This window comes from Notolepis coatsorum, assembly GCF_963971535.1.
Source record: "Notolepis coatsorum genome assembly, chromosome: 1".
In the NCBI taxonomy this organism is placed as follows: Eukaryota; Metazoa; Chordata; class Actinopteri; order Aulopiformes; family Paralepididae; genus Notolepis; species Notolepis coatsorum.
Genome location: NC_140165.1, coordinates 107,770,487 through 107,790,486, shown reverse-complemented (window position 1 = coordinate 107,790,486; position 20,000 = coordinate 107,770,487). Strand labels below are relative to the sequence as shown.

Here is a 20,000-nt window from a genome sequence, read left to right as displayed (position 1 = left end):
CGGCCCCACCCAATGGCCCCATGCACACACACACACACACACCGAAGTAAAAATGTAAATTAAAATTTTGAAAAAAAAGTTTTTGAAAAAAAAAATATTTTTATTTTTTTTAACTTCGATTTTTTTTAATGTTCGAAGCTTGTGCCATCGAACGAAGCTTCAATCAAAACTTATTTACACGATATACCTCACATTCACCCTCCATTCACATCCTGGTGTTCTCCATTAGGCCTGTAGGTGGAGCTATGACAGCACACGTACAGTACACACACCGATGGTGTGTGATGTGTCCAAAAATGAATGGGCAAATGTGAGTTAAATGGTCGCACTGTATGCAGCTGTTTGTCTGCATTGCATTCCCCCCCCCCCCCAACTCAGATTTAGGGTTGATACAACCATCATAATAATATTGTTAATAATAACAATAACAATAATGATGTAATAATGTAAAAATTATCATTAAAAAGACCTGATTATGAGAAAAAAAATTACGATGCATGGAATATTGTTGAGGCACACTAGTTACAACTATATTTCAAACAGGCACTCCATGTCAAAAAGGTTGCTGACCCCTGGACTAGAGGCAGGCTATATGCTATAAACTTTAGGATGTGAATGGAGGGTGAATGTGAGGTATATCGTGTAAATAAGTTTTGATTGATCGCAAGACTACACTGTAAAAAAAATTATAATAATAAGTTACCAGAACTTAAGGTTTTCAGTTTTCAATCCATAATAAGTTAACAGAAAAATAAGTACACAACCACATTATTTCAACCTAATAAAACTATGTTTATTGTCATTGTTTTAAGAACACAAGTTGACTTGGTAATACTCACATTTTGAGTAAAAAAAAAAGGCTTTTAACATGTACAATGTTCAATGAAATAGAAAAATAAATAATAAAATGTGTTGATTAATCCCACTGGTCACAATGGTGACCGTAATAATGTTTTTGTTATAAGGCTCTGCAAATGTTACGGAATGATGTAGCAATGTATTTCCAGCTAAATTGAAATAATAAACAAATAAAGGGTCTCAATTAAATATGTGGTAGTAAAAAGAACCTGTGGGAGGATTTCAACAAGATAAATGCGACAACAGTGCAAAATATTTCACTATAATATTTCAAAAAAATATATATATTATAATTTTGTATTATTAAATTTTTTTACTGCTGCCCCCTGTGCCTATGAAAATGCCCCCGCGTGCCTATACCCCTGCTCTAGTCTAATGGCTACTGCATAGTACCTACTCGACTCGACCCGCTTTAGGTACCTGGTACTTCGTTCCTTTTCCACTGCAGGTACTACTCAGTTTGTCTCCGTGTGTGTAACACTTCCTCCGGTCCTGGTCCTGTGGGACCAGGGCCCCGTTCCATGTACGTGGTTCAACTAAGTCGATCAACATGTCCATTATCCAGCTTCAGTTAACCCGATGTTCAAAGCCGGGATTTTCCTGTTTCACAAAGGAGGATTCAGTCTCGTTAACTCAAGCCAGACTTGAGAGTCAGGCTCAAGTCAGGCTAGATGCGCGCTCCCGTTTTAGGTGGAAAGCCAGCACGTATCGATGGCAGAGACCCTGATTCTCAACGGCATTGATTGATTAATTGATTTAAGACTTTATTGACAGATTGCAATAGGCTCAATCGCCTCGCCGACAAGTTAAATGCGTTATCTATAGGCTAATTCTAAGTCCCTCATTACCTCAATCAATCAGATTATATTTCTTTAAACTTGCCTGCTGGATTGAATAATCAAATGAGATCTTGCTAGCGAAAATTATTAGTTAACTGTTATACAGAATTACGATACGGCTCTCTTACCCATTGATTGATGTATAGTCAATCTTTTACTTATCTTCTCTGTGGTGTAACGGGTTCTTCTTTTGACTTTCACACGGACGACCGGGGTTCAAGGCCCTAGTCTTTTCCTTCTTTTTGCAATATAGGAATAATTCAATTTGGTGCACGTTGAGAGCTATATAAAGAATGACATCCTCAATGCATGTAGATTTATAATATTTTAACTTAAAACCAGGCTACTTTGGCGTATAATCATTAATATTATATTCAAAAAAATCATATTGGAAACACGGGGATTTGAACCCCGGTCGCTGAACTGGCAGGGATGAGCACTACCGCTGGGCCACTGGGCCAGATGGGATAAATTCATTGTTTATACATTAATGAACGAGAGACCCGTGTTTAGAATATCCGTTGTTTTGAATGAAGTTTATCTCTTCATCCTCATTCATTAATGTGACGTCAACGGCTCATTCAATTTCTCAAATCCGTCAAACAGCGCATCTCATCAGACATCTTAATCCCAGTTACAATTAAAATAACCACATCATGTGTACATCGCACGAGCGAGCGCCACCGTCGCCACGGTATATATAACGTGCATTATTTAGGACAAAGTGAATTTAATATCAGCATTTTGGGTCTATTTTACATTTCAAAAGCCCCCTCTGGAAGAATGGAGCACAAAAACGTAATTCAGAATGGTATAATGCAGATCGTAGACTGTGGGAATAGTTTCAGGAAACGGGCTGTCACTTCTTTGCGGGGGCGTGGCGATAGTTCAGGCTAACTTGAACTTGAACTCTGCTTTCGAGCAGGCTCAAACTTTTGGATATGTTGTCATGGTGATTTGGGAAATCCAGGTACATGAAATCGGAAAGTCAGGCTAACACAGTTAGCCTGATAAAGTTATCCGGCTAACTCGGTTATCCCGGTACATGGAACGGGGCCCAGGACTCAGACATATTCACAAGTACCTCCCATTAACAATAACCCTCAGTCTACATTGCCACCCGGTGGGCTGATGCCAATCTGGCATCAGCTCACACACAAACTTATTGTTATTTATTGTCAGTTGTGTTTGTTGTGCTTATTGTCTGTTGTCTCCACTTTGTTAGTCTTGTGTTCCCCTGTCTGTGGTTTGTAATTATGTTTAGTCTGGTTGGTTATTTGTTATTGTTTTCCAGTGTACTCTGTGTTCTATTGTTTATGTCTACCACACCTGTGTCTTGTTTGTAAATTACCCTCTGTGTCTTGTCAATTAGTCGGTGTATATAGTCCTGTCTGTCCTGCCCTGCTGGGCGCGATCATTGTTAAATGTTACCTGTGTGTTAGTCGTGTATGTACCTTGTCTTTAAGTAAACTGTTCATCGTCACATTCTGTCTCCGGTCTCATCAATCTCCACTCTGTCATCTGGGTCCATCATGCCAAAGAAGCGTAGGACTAATCGTAACACGTGTGGGGACACTTGTGTACACTGAAAGCTCCGTGAGCATAGCTATGTCCGAGGGCTTGCAGCAAGCCAGACTTTAACACAGTTTCAATCAATCAATCAATCAATAACAACATTAACACGTTGAGCGCCACGCCGGGTTTTCCTTTTTACCCGCTGAATGCCACCATCGGCGCCAATGTTAACGTTAATATCGCCTAATCTATGTTTTAAATTATGGCTATGTGTCTAATCTGCCCATCGCATTATCAAAGACTATTTTCCAGTCAGTGCTGTCAAGGCAGATTGGTTTTTTATCGCGTCATTTCCGTTTCAGAGCATTTAGAAAAGCCCCCGTTTTGAAATAAAAAACAGCCCATTTTGGGGCATTCTATGAAAATCGTCTTTTACTGGAATATTCCACAACTAGAGCTGCCGCGATTACCGCATTACTGCGGTATCGCTGTTACATCACGGCCACCGCAGAGTAGGCTGAATACCGCGTCACCGCTGTTTTTTATAATAATAATAATAAATTACCCTCCTCTCGTTGGGCTTGCGGCTCTGCAGATATACCCTACTCCTCCATCGAGGTTCCAAGCGACCCTATTGGGTACCAGAAAAGTCACGTGAAACATTGCAGACCACTGATTGGTCAGAAGAGAGACGCGTCACACGTTTTTTACGTCCTGAATTAGGGGTGGACGGTATGGTCTAAAATTTATATCACGGTATAATTTGAAGCATAGACGGTAACGGTATATATCACGGTATCAGTGTTTCTGTTAGAATAATTTTTTTTGCCTGATAGGCAGGCTATATAAAGAATGAAATCCTCAAGGCATGTAGATTTATAATATTGTAACTTAAAACTAGGCTACTTTTGCGTATAAAGTCATTATATTCCAAATAAAATAAGTCCAGAGTCGAGACTCCTGCTCCCATTGCAAACAGCGGGCTGGATTTTGCTAGAAGCATATGTAGCTGCAGAGCCGCAGAGCGAATTGAATTGAATAAGAATTGAGACAAAGGTGCCACTCATCCTCAGCTTTAAGAATTGACAATTGCGTCAACAAATTGACACATGTGTCAACAAATTGACACACAAAATGCTTAGAGACGATGGGGGTCAGAACGGCGCAAGGGTGGGGGGGCGCTGTTTGACGGGCCTGTGACCAGACCTGAAAGAGCCACTGGCTCTGCGGCTCTGCAGCTGCATGCTATTCGCAAATCCACTGCTGCACGCCTTCCTCCCGGCTCCCGCTGCTGCCGTCGTTATCATAACACTACACACATATCGTAATGTTTACAGCAAACTGTAGTTGATCACCAGGTATGTTTTATTAACGTAGAATAATTCATATAAGAAAAACGATAGGGAAATATCTTACCTTTCTCCACTGGTTAAAAATGCCAGGAACTGAAATTGAAACTTGCTGTGCGCCGCGGTGATATGTGTTTATTATGAAATGACAATTGCATGTTGACACGCCCACTGCGCGAAGCCTCCTAAATAACTTTTTCCAGTTTGCACATATCTATTATCTATGACTAATTCTATCTATTTTTAGGGGCAAATGCGATTGAAATAGTCGCGCTGTGGTTACATGACGTCATTGCTATTTTAGAGCTGCTCTACCGGTTAAACGGTATAGTCAAAATCCATACCGTAGAGCAAATTAATACCGTTTATACCGTATAGCGTTTATACCGTCCACCCCTATCCTGAATGTCAGCTCATCACAACACGGCTAATAACGTTAGCTTTAACTCTCCGCCGGAGTGGACTACCATCAATCTTCAGGAGTACTAAACGAGACATAATGATTTTACTGTCTGCAACGAATGTTATAATAAAAGCCCTTCGTTCTATACACTTGTCTGATTGAAAACTTTATTAACAGACCGCAGAATGGGACAACTCAGCACGCTCTGAGCAAAGAAAGGAACTGAGATATGAATAGAGTATTGCTTGCCTTGATATGGTCCGGTAAATACGCTGATGTTATTGAACGTATAACTATATAATGTTAATGCCACCAAACGAATGCCTTTATTATAAAGTAGTAACTTTATAGTAATAATAATAAGAAAGGGTCGGGGGGGTTAGGGGTAACCACCCCTGCCCGCGACACCGAGTGAACTGCGCACGACCAGAGGGGAAACTTCGAATCCGTGTTTCACTTTCAATAACTAATGCGTGCTTGCCGAATCCCAAACAATATTCATGCTGCAAAGTCATCCTCTAAAGATAGACATTTAGACTAGAGGCAGGCTATATGCTATAAAGAGTAGACTACTACTAAAAAAAAAAATGCATTCAAACTTTTTTTTTTTTTTTTTTGTGTGCGTGCGGTAATAACCGCGGCGGTAGGAAATATTTTGCAAATGTGTGCGGTAAGGAAAACATCAATACCGCGGCAGCTCTATCCACAACGTTGATATTCGTCTGCCTTTTTATGAATCGTTTTCAAATAAACGCTAGATGATCAATATTATACGTGCACGCAAGCACATTCGGGCCGCGCACGGATAATCGCCGCGTTGATTTCCTCTTGGACTTTTACAGTGAAACCGAAAGAGGACATTTCACAAAACAGCTTATAACTTCATCAAACTTACTCTGATTATCCTACCACTGATAACATAGAGTCCTTACCTGACATCAGATGGTATCCAACTGGTATATTCCAATTCCTGATCACCATTCGAAAAAATCGATAAGTGTATAGATCCAACGCGATACAGTAGAACTCCATGATCCGAGGGGCTCAGAGGATCCAGAATGAACTCTGATAACCCCGGCTGCATCAGTGGACTGGAAAATGTGGAGTACCGGATTTTTTTCCCCATTCATTTTCATTGAGTCCATTCCAAAATCCCTTATGTCATCTGGGAGACGACAGGGGGCGCTTTTTTCCACAATGATCGCCGGCTCCGCTCGGCTATACTCGGGTAGGCTCGGGTGATGCAATATGATTTCAGATCGCTAAAAAAAAAAAAAAAAAAAAAAATCAGAGAAATCTCGTGAGTGGCTTTCAACCACCTATTAATAAACCTGAGTATTCTCGTGTGTGGCACGGAAAGTGTTAACCAGACTCTCGTTTTGTCTATTCTGCTAAAGCTAACGTCACCTCTCATTGTGTCTATTCTACCAAGCAACCCGGGTTTAACGTTACCTCTCGTGTCTATCTGCTGACGTTAGCAACAACAACAACAAGTTTAACACATCAGCGATATTTTTGTGACACTAAACTCTCCGCTCGGTGGTAAATTGGGTTGATGTCGGTTTTGTTTCATCAATAAATGAGGCAGAATACACAGTGAATCCATCCTTTTTTGTTTATTGCACTTGGTCCGGTTGCAAACGAATCCTGAATGAATCCTTACTTAGCGAGCCAGTAAAGATGGCGGCTTTCTGCTTTTGTGCAGGACGCTCCAACGTGTGACGCGTCTCTCTTCTGACCAATCGGTGGTCTGCAGTGTTTCACGTGACTTTTCTGGTACCACTTCTACCCAATGGGGTCGCTTGGAACCTCGACAGAGGAGTAGGGTATATCTGCAGAGCCGCAAGCCCAACGAGAGCAGGGTACTTTATTATTATTATAAAAAAACAGAGGTGATGCGGTATTCAGCCTAACTCTGCAGTGGGCGTGATGCAACAGCGATACCGCGGTAATGCGGTTATCACGGCAGCTCTAGCGACAGCGCCTGCCTGGTGCTGAAATGGCAGACGAGCAGTTATGTGTGTGAGAGAGTGAGAGTGTGTAGTTGCTTAACTTGCCGGGCTAGGGGTAGGGCCGGGCCTGAATGCCGAGGGCTGGGGCCAGGCTGGGGCCAAAATATCAGGCCTGTGCAGACTTCTAATCTGTATCATACCTGAAACGCAATCTCACACATCTTCTCCACCCACTCCATGGTGATGCTCCTCTCTGCAGCGAACACATGCGTCTTGTCATTGGTCTCCACGCAGAATGCGGCCATGTTGTCTTTGGGACAGCCCTCCGTCAAAGCCGGCAGGATGGAGATGCACTCCGACAGCCGGATGATCTTCTTGTCCAGTTTCCTGCTCTTCTCGTTGGACCCGCCCCCCAAGCTGCCTCCGGTCCCGCCCCCACTGCCCGAGGGCGAGTCGTAGAACTCCAGGCGGGCGATGCCGCTCTGACTGGCAGGGTAGAGGACGAACCAGTTCTTCTTCCATTTCTGAGTGAGAGAGAGAAAGGGAGAGAGAGAGGGAGGGAGGGAGGGAGAGAGAGAGAGAGGGAGATAGAATGAGAGAGAGAGAGAGAGAGAGAGAGAGAGAGAGAGAGAGAGAGAGAGAGAGAGAGAGAGAGAGGGGGGGGGGAGAGGGAGAGAGAATGAGAGAAAGGGAGAGGGAGAGAGAGGGAGAATGAAAGAGAGAGAACATTTGTTAATCAAATGTTGAACAAACAAGGGTGTGTGTGTGTGTGTGTGTGTGTGTGTGTGTGTGTGTGTGTGTGTGTGTGTGTGTGCGCGCGCACGTGTGTGGGAAAAATTACATTGGCTAAATTCCACCAGGTAGGGATTTGATCCTCCCAATGGACACTGTATATTTCAATGGAAATGAGAGCTTTAGGGCTTAGAGCAACTCCTGCACTGAGATAACATGGTTACTGTGTCCAGTCACGCTGGACAGGAAAAGGGGGGATTCAAATGAAAAGGAAAAAGGTGAGGTTGCATTTCTATGGGCAGAGAAGACAATCTGATTAAACCTTTTTACCAGGCAGACCTGATCTCCAGCTTGCCTCTAAAGGAGGAAAGGGATCACGTCCCGTGTTCTCAGTGTTTACATGGCCATGAGAGATCGCATCTGTGCAAAGACAGTATTAGAAATTCCATTTTGTGTAAACGCAGGCCAGCAACCTCTAATCGACCTCTAACTTTCACAATGTAACTAACATCTTCGTTAGTCACTGATATGATCTTTTTATTTTACCTTTATTTACCCAGGGTAGGTGTTTTTTTCAGCAATGCCCTGCTTCACACAGTTCCACACATTCACACCCAGTACAACCACAGTCTGACACGCCATTTTGCAACTCCCACTGGAGCAGTTGGAGAGGCTAAGTGCCTTGAGAGGGGAGAGTAGTATTCATTCACTTCAACACCCGATTGGTTCCTGCCCGTCTCGGGGATCAAACCGGGGACACAAACCCACTTCTCTAACCTTCTGACTGTAGATCAGGAGTTGGGTTATGACTAATGTACCGGGGTGGGAAGAAAATGTGATGACCAATCAAACACAGCTTGACTCAGAGAGCTATTGTACTGTATGACAAAAACACCAGGGTTTTCCTCCCTAGACGCCAGTGGACGCCACAGAGAGAACCTTACGACCCACTGCGAGTGCTAATGTGAAATTAAAACATTACAGTTTAGTGCAAAATCCCCCTGACGCGGGCGGCTGGGTAGCGCAGTGGACTAAGCACACACCACCACAGAGACTCTGGGATCGAATCCAGCTGTCAGCGGTACCTCCGGCTTGGTCAGTCGTCTGTCAATTGGCAGTGTCCTGGTCGTTGTAAACTGCGACTCCTACTGGTCGGTCGGGGCGCCTGTTCAGCAGGGAGGGGATCTGGGGGAAATAGCATGAACCTCTGCACGCGTTACGTTCCCCCAGTGAAACTCCTCGCTGTCGGGTGAAAAGAAGCGGCTGGCGACTCCACATGTATTGGAGGAGGCATGTGGTAGTTCTAACTTCTACACCCTCCCCAGGCCGACAGTGGGGCAATGCGCGCAACGACCAGGAAAGGGAATTGGCATAACGACTAAATTGGGATGGGTGAAAAATACAGAAAGCCCAAAATAAATAGAATTAAAAAAATATTAGGGATGCCGCAATCGATCAACCAGCAATCGGTATCGGTATAGTATAAAGTATAAGTATAGATTAGTATAAATATGAGATTGGGGAATTCCGATAATGCTTTCTAGTCGTCAATTGCGAAAACCGATCGATGAATGCTCCAGCAAGTCTAGTAGTGCATGATAGCTCACGTTAGCTCACGTTAGCTCACGTTAGCTTACGTTAGCTCACTATTCAAAACGAAACGTCCCATTAAACTAAATAGTTCACTGAGGCGTTGTCTTAACGTTATATAGCCGGCTAGCAGTAGCTACAGATAGCTCCTGATATCAATGTCTTATAACACTGATTCGATGCGTATTCGAGCTGAGGGCATGTTGAATGTGATCAATAGGGTCCAGCTGCAGCTCCGGAGAATCCTGGCCGTAGCTGAAGGCTACTCGAGTACACACAAACAGTGGAGCTGTTTGCAGATAGCGAGCATTTTGACTTGTTGCGTGGTGGCGATGTCTCGCAGATAATACAACTACAAGTATGATTATATAATATATATATTTTGTAAAAAATAAAAAATAAATGTATATAATTTTTTTTTCTTTTCAAAAACGATCAATATCGGATCGGTATCGGCCGATATGGCTCAAGACGATCGGTGATCGGTATCGGTGGCAAAAAACGTGATCGGGGCATCCCTAACAAATGCCATCTGCAATGTATGCCAGGATAAAATACCTTGTGGGGGAAGCAATGTAAAAATTTTCAATACAACAAATTTAATAAGACACTTGAAGTCCCATCACCCAGAGGAGGATGGAGAGTTTGTTAAGTTTATAGCGGAGCAAAAAGAAAAAGGCAGAGAAAGAACCAAAACGGCCACTAACGCAAACTACTTTAGAGAGCACCCGTGCGTATAACCGTGATAGTCAGAAGGCTAAGGCGATCACAAGAAAAGTCATGGAATTCATAGGGCTGGACGACCAGCCATTAAGTGTAGTCGAAAACATCAGATTCCGACAACTACGCTCACACATTGAGCCCCGCTACACTCCCCCAGGTCGCTGAAAGAGACAACACGCATTCCATGAAGACCCGCCCTACTTTGCCTCTGATTTGCAGACTGTAGGTGGGGGAATGTGATTGGACCAAAGCAGAGTAGAGAGACACCCAGACAGTAGAGCAGTCGGACACGCAGAGACGCTGCTTGCAGTGGAGATAGCGGAGAATCTTGACTTGTTGCGTTGTGGCGATGTCTCGCAGATAATACAAGTATAATTTGCTCAGAGTCCAGAGACAGTTGTGGTTCGGTCCGGATCTGGACCGGAGTCCGGACATTGAGAATGCCTGTGTATAATAATAATAATAATAATAATAATAATAATAATAATAATAATAATAATAATAATAATAATAATAATAATAATAATAATAATAATAATAATAATAATAATAATAATAATAGGGCGGCTAGGTGGTGTAGTGGGCAAGGCACTCGCCACCAGTGTGGAGACGCTAGGATTCGCGTGTTCGAATCCAGCTCTCCACATTGTTTTTCAGTTTGGCTGGTCGTCCGCAGTAATACACATTGGCCGTATTACGGGGAGGGAAAACTGAAGGGTGGGGATCGAACGTTGTGAACAAGCGACTCCTACAAGTCGGTTGGTGCGCCTGCGCAGTAGAATCAGGAAGTGTCGGGGGCAGCGTGAGCCTCCCACGCGTTACTCCTCGACACTGAGAGATCGAGCTGCGCAGGTGAAAAGATGCGACTGCTGTTACCTCAAGTACCGGAGGGGACTTGTGCTATGTATGACTTAGTCCACATTGCAGCCGGCTTGTGGGAGGCAAGAAACAGCGTTCGTGACAGGGGAGGGTTGAATTGGATGATACGAAATTGGGATGGGAGAATATGGAAAAATGGGAGAAAAAGTGGATCAAAATAATAATAATAATAATAATAATAATAATAATAATAATAATAATAATAATAATAATAATAATAATAATAATAATATAATAATAATAATAATAATAATAATAATAATAATAATAATAATAATAATAATAATAATAATAATAATAATAATAATAATATATAATAATATTTTAGTATAATAGCCATACAGAAAGTAAATGTGTGTAATATAAATTTATATATATATAGATAATAACAAATAAATGGTTATATTCTATTAACATGTCAATACATAGCCTACTTGTTTTCAACTATTTCAAGTTCAACTATTATATTTTATAGGCTGGTCAACAACTGTGTGTTGTAGCAGCATTTTATCATGACTCGTCAGCCCAATAAAGCTTGTTGTCCAGATATAATTATGAGGTAGAATTGTCATCATCATCATTCAACTTTTATTTATGCTTGTTAAAAGCCGAGGTCGAGGTTGAACTAATTTCCAATGATGATATTAATTTACTTAGTTATTTACTTACAATATTTATTTACAGTTAAACTAAATAAGACAAGATTAAAAGTAGTAGCACAACAAGATAATGAAGATAAACCAGTTACAGACTGATACAGTGTTTAGTGATCATGGCTTTGAAGTAGGGCTGGGCGATATGCCCTAAAAATAAAATCTCAGATTTTTTCACATCACATCCGATTTACGATTTTAATCGATTTTCTTTCTCTTAAAAACTAGAAACGCCAAGGAAATCCTTCAAATAAGCTTTGTTTTTATTTGACACAAAAATTATTATCAAACCAAGATGAATTTCCCTATTGGGATTGAAGTGCAAACCTAACTTTCACCAATCTTCACTAAAAAAAATTATAATAATATATATATATAAAAGGTTACTCTTGATCAAACAAAGATGAATGTCCCTATTGGGATTAATAGTGCAATAACTTGCTTTTCAAACTTCACTTAAAACAAATAAAAGGTGCCTCTTGATCATCAAACAAGAATGAATTTCCATATTGGGATTAATAAAGTGCAAATCTAACTTTCACCAAACATCACTTTTTGTAAAATAAAAGGTGACTCTGGGGGAAAAAAATATTTTTTTTGAAAATCGATTTCATTTTTTTTTAATATAATAAAATCGATTAATTTCCCAGCCCTACTTTGAAGGATGTTCCATGAGTCAGGAACATTAACACATTGATTGCCACGCTGTTTTCCCATCTTTGTACTTAGGCTGAGGTTAGACTAGTGTATTCCTGGCGTTTTTTTATACGTTTTTGACGACGTATGATGTCCTATCTACACAGAAACGCGTTTTTTGGCGTTTTTTTGTGGATACGGCTGAAACGCAAAATTGTGTTTGCGTTTGGAGATACGCAAAAAAAACGCCAGGAATACAGCGTGTAGTCTGCACGGAGCAGTTGTTGCGAAAACGCCCATGCGCAGTAGATACCATCTGCGTGCCCTTCCTGTGTACAGTGTGTGTGTGACAGAGCTCCGTGTCCCAAATAGCTTCAGCTACCATGTGTTGTCAAGTTATTGTTATAAGGACCCCAGTCCAAGCTACAACAGTCTGCATTCCCTTAACAATTGTTTGTATTGAGCCGTATTGTATTGTACCCATATGCAATATGTTAAATAAAGTTTACATCCATTCATTCTGCTAGCATTACCGATTGCATGAGCTGGCTAACGTGAGCTATCAGGATTCAGACCCTGTTAGCTCAGAGTTCCTCTTTCAACTTAACAAGCATTAAACAAAATGGCTCAGTCATCTATTCACCTTTGTTTAATACACACAGCGTTGTCTCTAATGTTATCTAACTACTGATAGCTCGCGATATCATCAGTTTTGGTGCAGGCTAAGTAGCGTGAGCTAACGTTAGCTTCTAGCCACAATGCTATATTATTATAATGGCATACTCCATTGACGTTAGCATGCAGCTAACAATGGCTAACAATGCTACCGATCGTTTTTTAGACTAAACTATCTGCTCTTGGTGGTCACTTGTGTTGATGTTAGTTTTGTTTCATCAACAAATGACAGGCAGAACACAGTGAATGTATCCGTTTTGTTTATTGCACTTTTATTAGGCTTTGCTGAAAAAAGAATTGCTGCATTGAGCAAGATGGTGGCGCGGCATAGGCGCCTGGCTTATTGACATTTTCTTTGCTGGAGCTTCCAGGAAGTGTATTGGCACATTCGTTCTGATTGGTTGAAATTGCCTTCATGTTTGCCACCTACTGCCACCTACTGCTTTGGCAGTGTACTACATCAGTGTGCTTGGCTGACAAAAACGAAAAAAAAACGAAAGTGTGACTCGAGGCGCATGACGTCGCGGCGATACGCGGCGATGCGTATAAGAAAACAATACGAAGATGATACGAAAGGTGTAACCTCAGCCTTAGTGTGCCAGCGCTGTAAAGTATAGGGATTTTCACTGTGCGTTGCGGTGTTTGCAGGGCTATATCTATATTCTATATTATAGCTATGGAGACAATACTATGGCTCATTTGACATTAACAATCCATCGTTCAACATGTGAAAAATAAAAAAAAATGTCATGTATACATTTGCGTGTATACCGTGGTGAATATTGTATAGTTTCAGAGTGATCCTGACTAATTCCTGAAAACGGTGCTATGGCACAATACGTGAATTTTGCTAAAAGCGTTGGCGTTGCTCGCCTGTACACGCTACTATTTCCAATTCAAAGGTATATAATAGGTATTATGTCTCATCATGAATGCATGAAATGGGGGAGGGGGGGGGGCATTTTTTTATGCTTTGATCGCCAGTAACGGCATTCGTTTTGAACACCACACACGCTGATCAGCTGGATCGATATGAAATCATTGTAGGATCAAGGTGGAATTGACGTCAGACAGATAGTCCTTACCTTTGATCGGGGTTATTCCAAAAAGAATATTCCAATTGTCTGATCGCGATTTCCAGTATTGATGTCCATCTGGTCCCGGACATAATTTGGCACAACTCATGGATCGAGTGTGCTAGATGCGTTTCGAAGTGGTTGGATGAAGCAATTTACTTGGCTTCATCTAAATTCTCCGCCCCAACCATATACGATGTAACACACGCTGAGAAATAAGGTTTCAAAGGGTGGGCGATACTGCCACCTAGCAGGATGCGACCAATATTGCACTTTGGGGATCTCAGAATGATTTCCTATGGCAACACAGAGGTCTGTGAACCTGTAATGAATAGAAATATCGAATAAAAGAAAAAAATACCAAAACCCGAGAAATCTCGGGTCTGGCACTCAACGCATGGCGAGTTAACCCGAGAAATCTCGGGTCTGGCAGTCAATGTGTTAACAGAACAAGCATGAGGGAACCTAAAGCACAAGGCAGTCATTTCAGCATGTTGTAAATATTTCTATAAATAGCCTATGAAACCTACAGTATATAACATAATGCAACATATTGTATATTGAAATGTTTGTATAAAATATATTTAAATCTCTCAAAATTGTCTTTACATTCATATAGGCTACAGTATATTATGAAAAGATATTTAGCATACATATTTTCACACACACATACACACATACACACACGATACACACACACACAATACACACACACTCTCTCTCTCTCTTTTTTTTTTTTTTTTTTACTTCTAATTTACATGCTATACTATGTTATTTTATTTCATACTTATCTTGTCTTGCACAGTCTCTGGAGCGTAACAGTAAGAAGCATTTTGTATAAAAGTATTCTGTACTTCTGCATGACAACTATTAAAGAAACTTGAACTTGAAACTCTCTCTCATACACACACACACACACACACACACACACACACACACACACACACACACACAGCCTACAACAATAACAGTTATCTTTACCTTCAAATACAGTTTGAAAAGAAACTAGGATAGGATATTAGGGTATTAGGGTGACATGTGTATTCATTTCTATGATGCATAACCAGCCACACTGACTGGCAGCTGAACCTCATGTAACCTTGTGGTCAGCAGTAAGGAAGGGACACAGCTAACAATGATCTATTTCCTCCTCGTCCACGAACCAGGATACGACCCAAACAATGCGCTGGGGGCCTGTGTTCTGAGCGGAGCACCAGCACTGTCAGTGCTGAGGGGGTCCATTCCATACTAAAACAAATGACATATTCGTAGTACTGTGAGATACTTTGGACCCATAAATACTGAGTGGTGCATTTACAAAAACAACAAAAACATAAATACAGAATGGTGTATTTACCAATACCACCAACAAACTAATACAGAAGTGTGTATTTACCAATACCACCAAAAAACTAATACAGAAGTGTGTATTTACCAATACCACCAACAAACTAATACAGAAGTGTGTATTTACCAATACCACAAAAAACTAATACAGAAGTGTGTATTTACCAATACCAACAAACTAATACAGAAGTGTGTATTTACCAATACCACAAAAAGCTAATACAGAAGTGTGTATTTACCAATACCACCAACAAACTAATACAGAAGTGTGTATTTACCAATACCACAAAAAACTAATACAGAAGTGTGTATTTACCAATACCACCAACAAACTAATACAGAAGTGTGTATTTACCAATACCACAAAAAGCTAATACAGAAGTGTGTATTTACCAATACCACAAAAAGCTAATACAGAAGTGTGTATTTACCAATACCACCAACAAACTAATACAGAAGTGTGTATTTACCAATACCACCAACAAACTAATACAGAAGTGTGTATTTACCAATACCACCAACAAACTAATACAGAAGTGTGTATTTACCAATACCACCAACAAACTAATACAGAAGTGTGTATTTACCAATACCACCAACAAACTAATACAGAAGTGTGTATTTACCAATACCACAAAAAGCTAATACAGAAGTGTGTATTTAACAATACCACAAAAAGCTAATACAGAAGTGTGTATTTACCAATACCACCAACAAACTAATACAGAAGTGTGTATTTACCAATACCACAAAAAGCTAATACAGAAGTGTGTATTTACCAATACCACCAACAAACTAATACAGAAGTGTGTATTTACCAATACCACAAAAAAGGTGGGAAAAGGGATTCCAACCCAAAAAATAGGAACTTCCTATTTCTATATGTTTTCATGTTTAAATATAAATACCAATACAGAATGTGATGTAGGCCTTCGTTATGGACTAAGCTGAGTACACACCTAGTATGTAAGAGAGGTTGGGTGGGTATTTGTATTTGTATGTACCACTATGCTTTGCTCGCTTCATATCACGGCTGCATAATGTATGCAGACGACTCAGCCCTGCTGGTCTCGGACAAGAACAAGTTACAGGTTGAAAAAACCCTCAGCTCAGAACTCGGCAGAATCTGCACCTGGCTCGCTGATAACAAACTATCATTACACCTAGGGGTGGACGGTATAAACGGTATACGGTATAAACGGTATGAATTTGCTCTACGGTATGGATTTTGACTATACCGTGTAACCGGTAGGGCAGCTCTAAAATAGCAATGACGTCATGTAATCACAGCGCGATTATTTCACTGGCATTTGCCCCTAAAAATAGATAGAATTAGTCATAGATAATAGATATGTGCGAACTGGAAAAAGTTATTTAGGAGGCTTCGCGCAGTGGGCGTGCCAGCCCCTACCGCACGCATGTAAACACGGGTCTAGTAGTCTAGTGGGACGGGAATGAATGAATGAATGAATGAAAACTTTATTTAACAGATTGCAGAATGGGTACAATACAGTACGGCTCAATACATACAATTGTTAAGGGGATGCAGACCTGAGAAAGACGTTTGTCTTGTTTCCATCAGGGTCCCCCATTTTCAATTCATATAGTAACGTATAGACACGGGAGGACGGCGGCGTCTCCCTGAGCTAACGTTAGCTTAGCTACCGTTACAAAATGACCCAGTCAACTATTCACTTTTAGTTTAATACATGATGAGGCATTGTCTAACCGAACGGTATCTAGTCGGCCAGCTACCGATAGCTCCTGACATCAACAAACGCTCCACAAAGTCTAGTAGAGAGACGTGTATGCTACCTGTTAGCTCACGTTAGCGCAAGTTAGTTCACCGTTCAAAACGAAATGTCCCATTGAACTAAATAATTCACTGAGGCGTTGTATTAACGTTATATATCCGGCTAGCAGTAGCTACAGATAGCTCCTGATATCAATGTCTTATAACACTGATTCGATGCGTATTCGAGCTGAGGGCTTGCTGAGCACAGTTAAGTAACGTTATGCCAATAGGGTCCAGGTGCAGCGCCGGAGAATCCTGGCCGTAGCTCTGCTCGAGGCTACTCGAGTATAGGTCCAGGTGCAGCTCCAGAGAATCCTGGCCGTAGCTGGAGGCTACTAGAGTACACACAGACAGTGGAGCTTGTTGCGTGGTGGCGATGTCTCGCAGATAATACAAGTACAAGTCTAATTATATAATATATATATTTTATAAAAAAAATTAAAATAAAAAATTATATAAAATAAAATAAAAAATTATCAAAAACGATGATACCGTGATATATACCGTTACCGTCAATGCTTCAAATTATACCGTGATATACATTTTAGACCATACCGTCCACCCCTAATTACACCTGGGTAAAATAGAGTCCATTCTCTTCGGATCAAATAACAAACTCAGCAAGACCGACGGCTTCTCAGTTACAGTGGGTGACAATATTGTCACAAGGAAAGATGAAATTTAGTGATGCACGATATATCGGCCGCCGATATAATATTGGCCGATATGGCGTTTTTTTTTTACACATCGGTATCAGTCCGATATCAAGATAGGGCCGATATACATTTTTATTTTGTAATATTTTTTTATATATATATATATATTTTTTTTTACATGTTTTGGCCTTAAATAGTTTCAAAATATTAGTCATTTCTGAAAATAAGTTTCAAAGGTAAAAAAAATAAAAGCGTTTTGGAAAATAGCTCTTTATTTGATTATCATAAAAAAGTGTTTTCTATACAGAGATATCGACATCGGTAAATATCGGTATCGGCCAGAACAGCAATATTAATATCGGTTATCGGTATCGGCCACAATTTTTACATCGGTGCATCACTAATGAAATTACCTACATGGGTTCCATCCTAGAGGCAAATCTTTCCTGTGACAAAATGGCATCCAAGGTAATAAAAAAAGTCAACCAAGGAACTCGATTCTTGTACCGGATTTCCTCTCTGGTAAACAAGAATACCCTGAAGACTCTGGCAGGAGAACTCATTCAAGGGTACTACGTCTATGCTTGCACCTCATGGTACCAAAGCACCTCAAAGGCGCTAAAAACTAAATTACAAACATCTCAAAACAAACTGGTCAGACTACTGCTTGACCTTACTCCTAGAACCCACCTCACCCCTGCCCACTTTGACAACCTAGGATGGCTTAGAGTAGACGACAGAGTACAGCAACTTGCAATGGGCCTGGTCTACAACATACACTACACGACCAAGGTACCCATGTACATGTCAAAATACTTCCCAAAGGTCAGTGAATACCACGATCACAACACCAGAGGGAGCTCCACAAATCATGTTAAACCCAGATTTGGCTCAAACAAGGGACTAAACACGTTTCGCAATTATGCCACATCAATGTGGAACGCCCTACCCAAAGCTGTAAAGGAATGTGAATCACTACCCACTTTCAAAACCACTCTCAAAAAACACCTACGGGAGACTGTAATTCGAAACTGGCCCCTGTAAATGTCCTAACCCAACCCCCTCCAATGTACAGTAAATGACCAAGTATGGTTTTGTCAATATTCCAATGTACAGTTTTGCTTGTACAGTTGTACAGTGTCCCCCACCCACCCCTCCTACCCAACCCACCCACCCCACCCACCCAAACACCTCCAATGTACAGTCCCCCCCCCCCACCCACAGCTGTATATGTACCACTACACTTTGCTCTTCATATCACAGATGTATACTGTATGTACCATTATACAACGGCATGCAAATTTCTGATTGGCTGAAACAGTCCATTTACACGTATGTATTGGGACCATTCTACGCTTCTGGTCCCAGGACCCGCCCACAACCGAATCACATCACATCACATCACTCCGCCGGATCACAAGATGGCGGACAATAATCTTTAACAAATGGATATGTTGATAGCGTCATAACGACTAAATATAAAGCGATTCTGTCAAGGCGAATGTCTTAGTCCTTTAAACAATGTTGGATGATGTAATTGATGGGTCATGAGTCATTTTAGAACAAAAGAAAAATCGCGGATTGATTGATTGATTATTTGCAATTTAATTTAAAATTTCTACTTCCTTCCCACTGACTGCAGCGTTCACTCTCACACTGTCCGACGCTGGCGTACCCACAAACACACACACACACCCACACACACACACACACACACCCACACACACACACACACACACATACACACACACACACACTCCTGTCTGCAACAGCGGGGGAGTCAGACTGAGAGAGAAGCAGCGCTGTTTTAAGTGAGCATGGTCTATTGAATTGATTGATTGGTTGATTGCTAATTTTATTACTGTACGCCTGGTTTCCAACTGGTTAAGTTTAGGCTAAAAAAAAGAAATAAAAAAATAGGGCGAAGAAAACTTTTTTTTTCTTATAGGGCAAAGAAAACTTTTTAATTTGTTTTACCTACTTTCTATAGAAGCATCTAAGAATGAAGTTCTATAGAAAGTAGGTCTGCATCCCCTTAACAATTGTGTGTATTGAGCCGTACTGTATTGTACCCATTCTGCATCTGGTAATACAATTTTCAATCAATCAATCAATCATTCCAATAACCACTAACTTCATAATTAAAAACTAAAAGAAAAGTTGGATGTGTTAGTTGGTTGGATGTCTTAGTTGAAAGGCAGTTGGATGTGTTAGTTGGTTCGATGTCTTAGTTGAAAGGCAGTTGGATGTGTTAGTTGGTTGGATGCCTTAGTTGAAAGGCAGTTGGATGTGTTAGTTCCAATAACACACAGTTGGATGTGT

The 20,000-nt window shown here is 40.9% G+C and overlaps 1 protein-coding gene across 2 annotated transcripts in view; it reads right to left on the bottom strand.

Moving 5' to 3' along the window:
- The window catches only part of dok1b (docking protein 1b), a 168,201-nt gene that overhangs the window by 29,404 nt on the left and 118,797 nt on the right, over nucleotides 1–20,000 (bottom strand). For both annotated transcript variants that reach the window (XM_084326767.1, XM_084326768.1), the window contains one exon: nucleotides 7,117–7,440. In XM_084326767.1, the coding sequence (XP_084182893.1) occupies nucleotides 7,117–7,440 (324 nt within the window). The remainder of the gene's footprint in view (nucleotides 1–7,116; nucleotides 7,441–20,000) is intronic.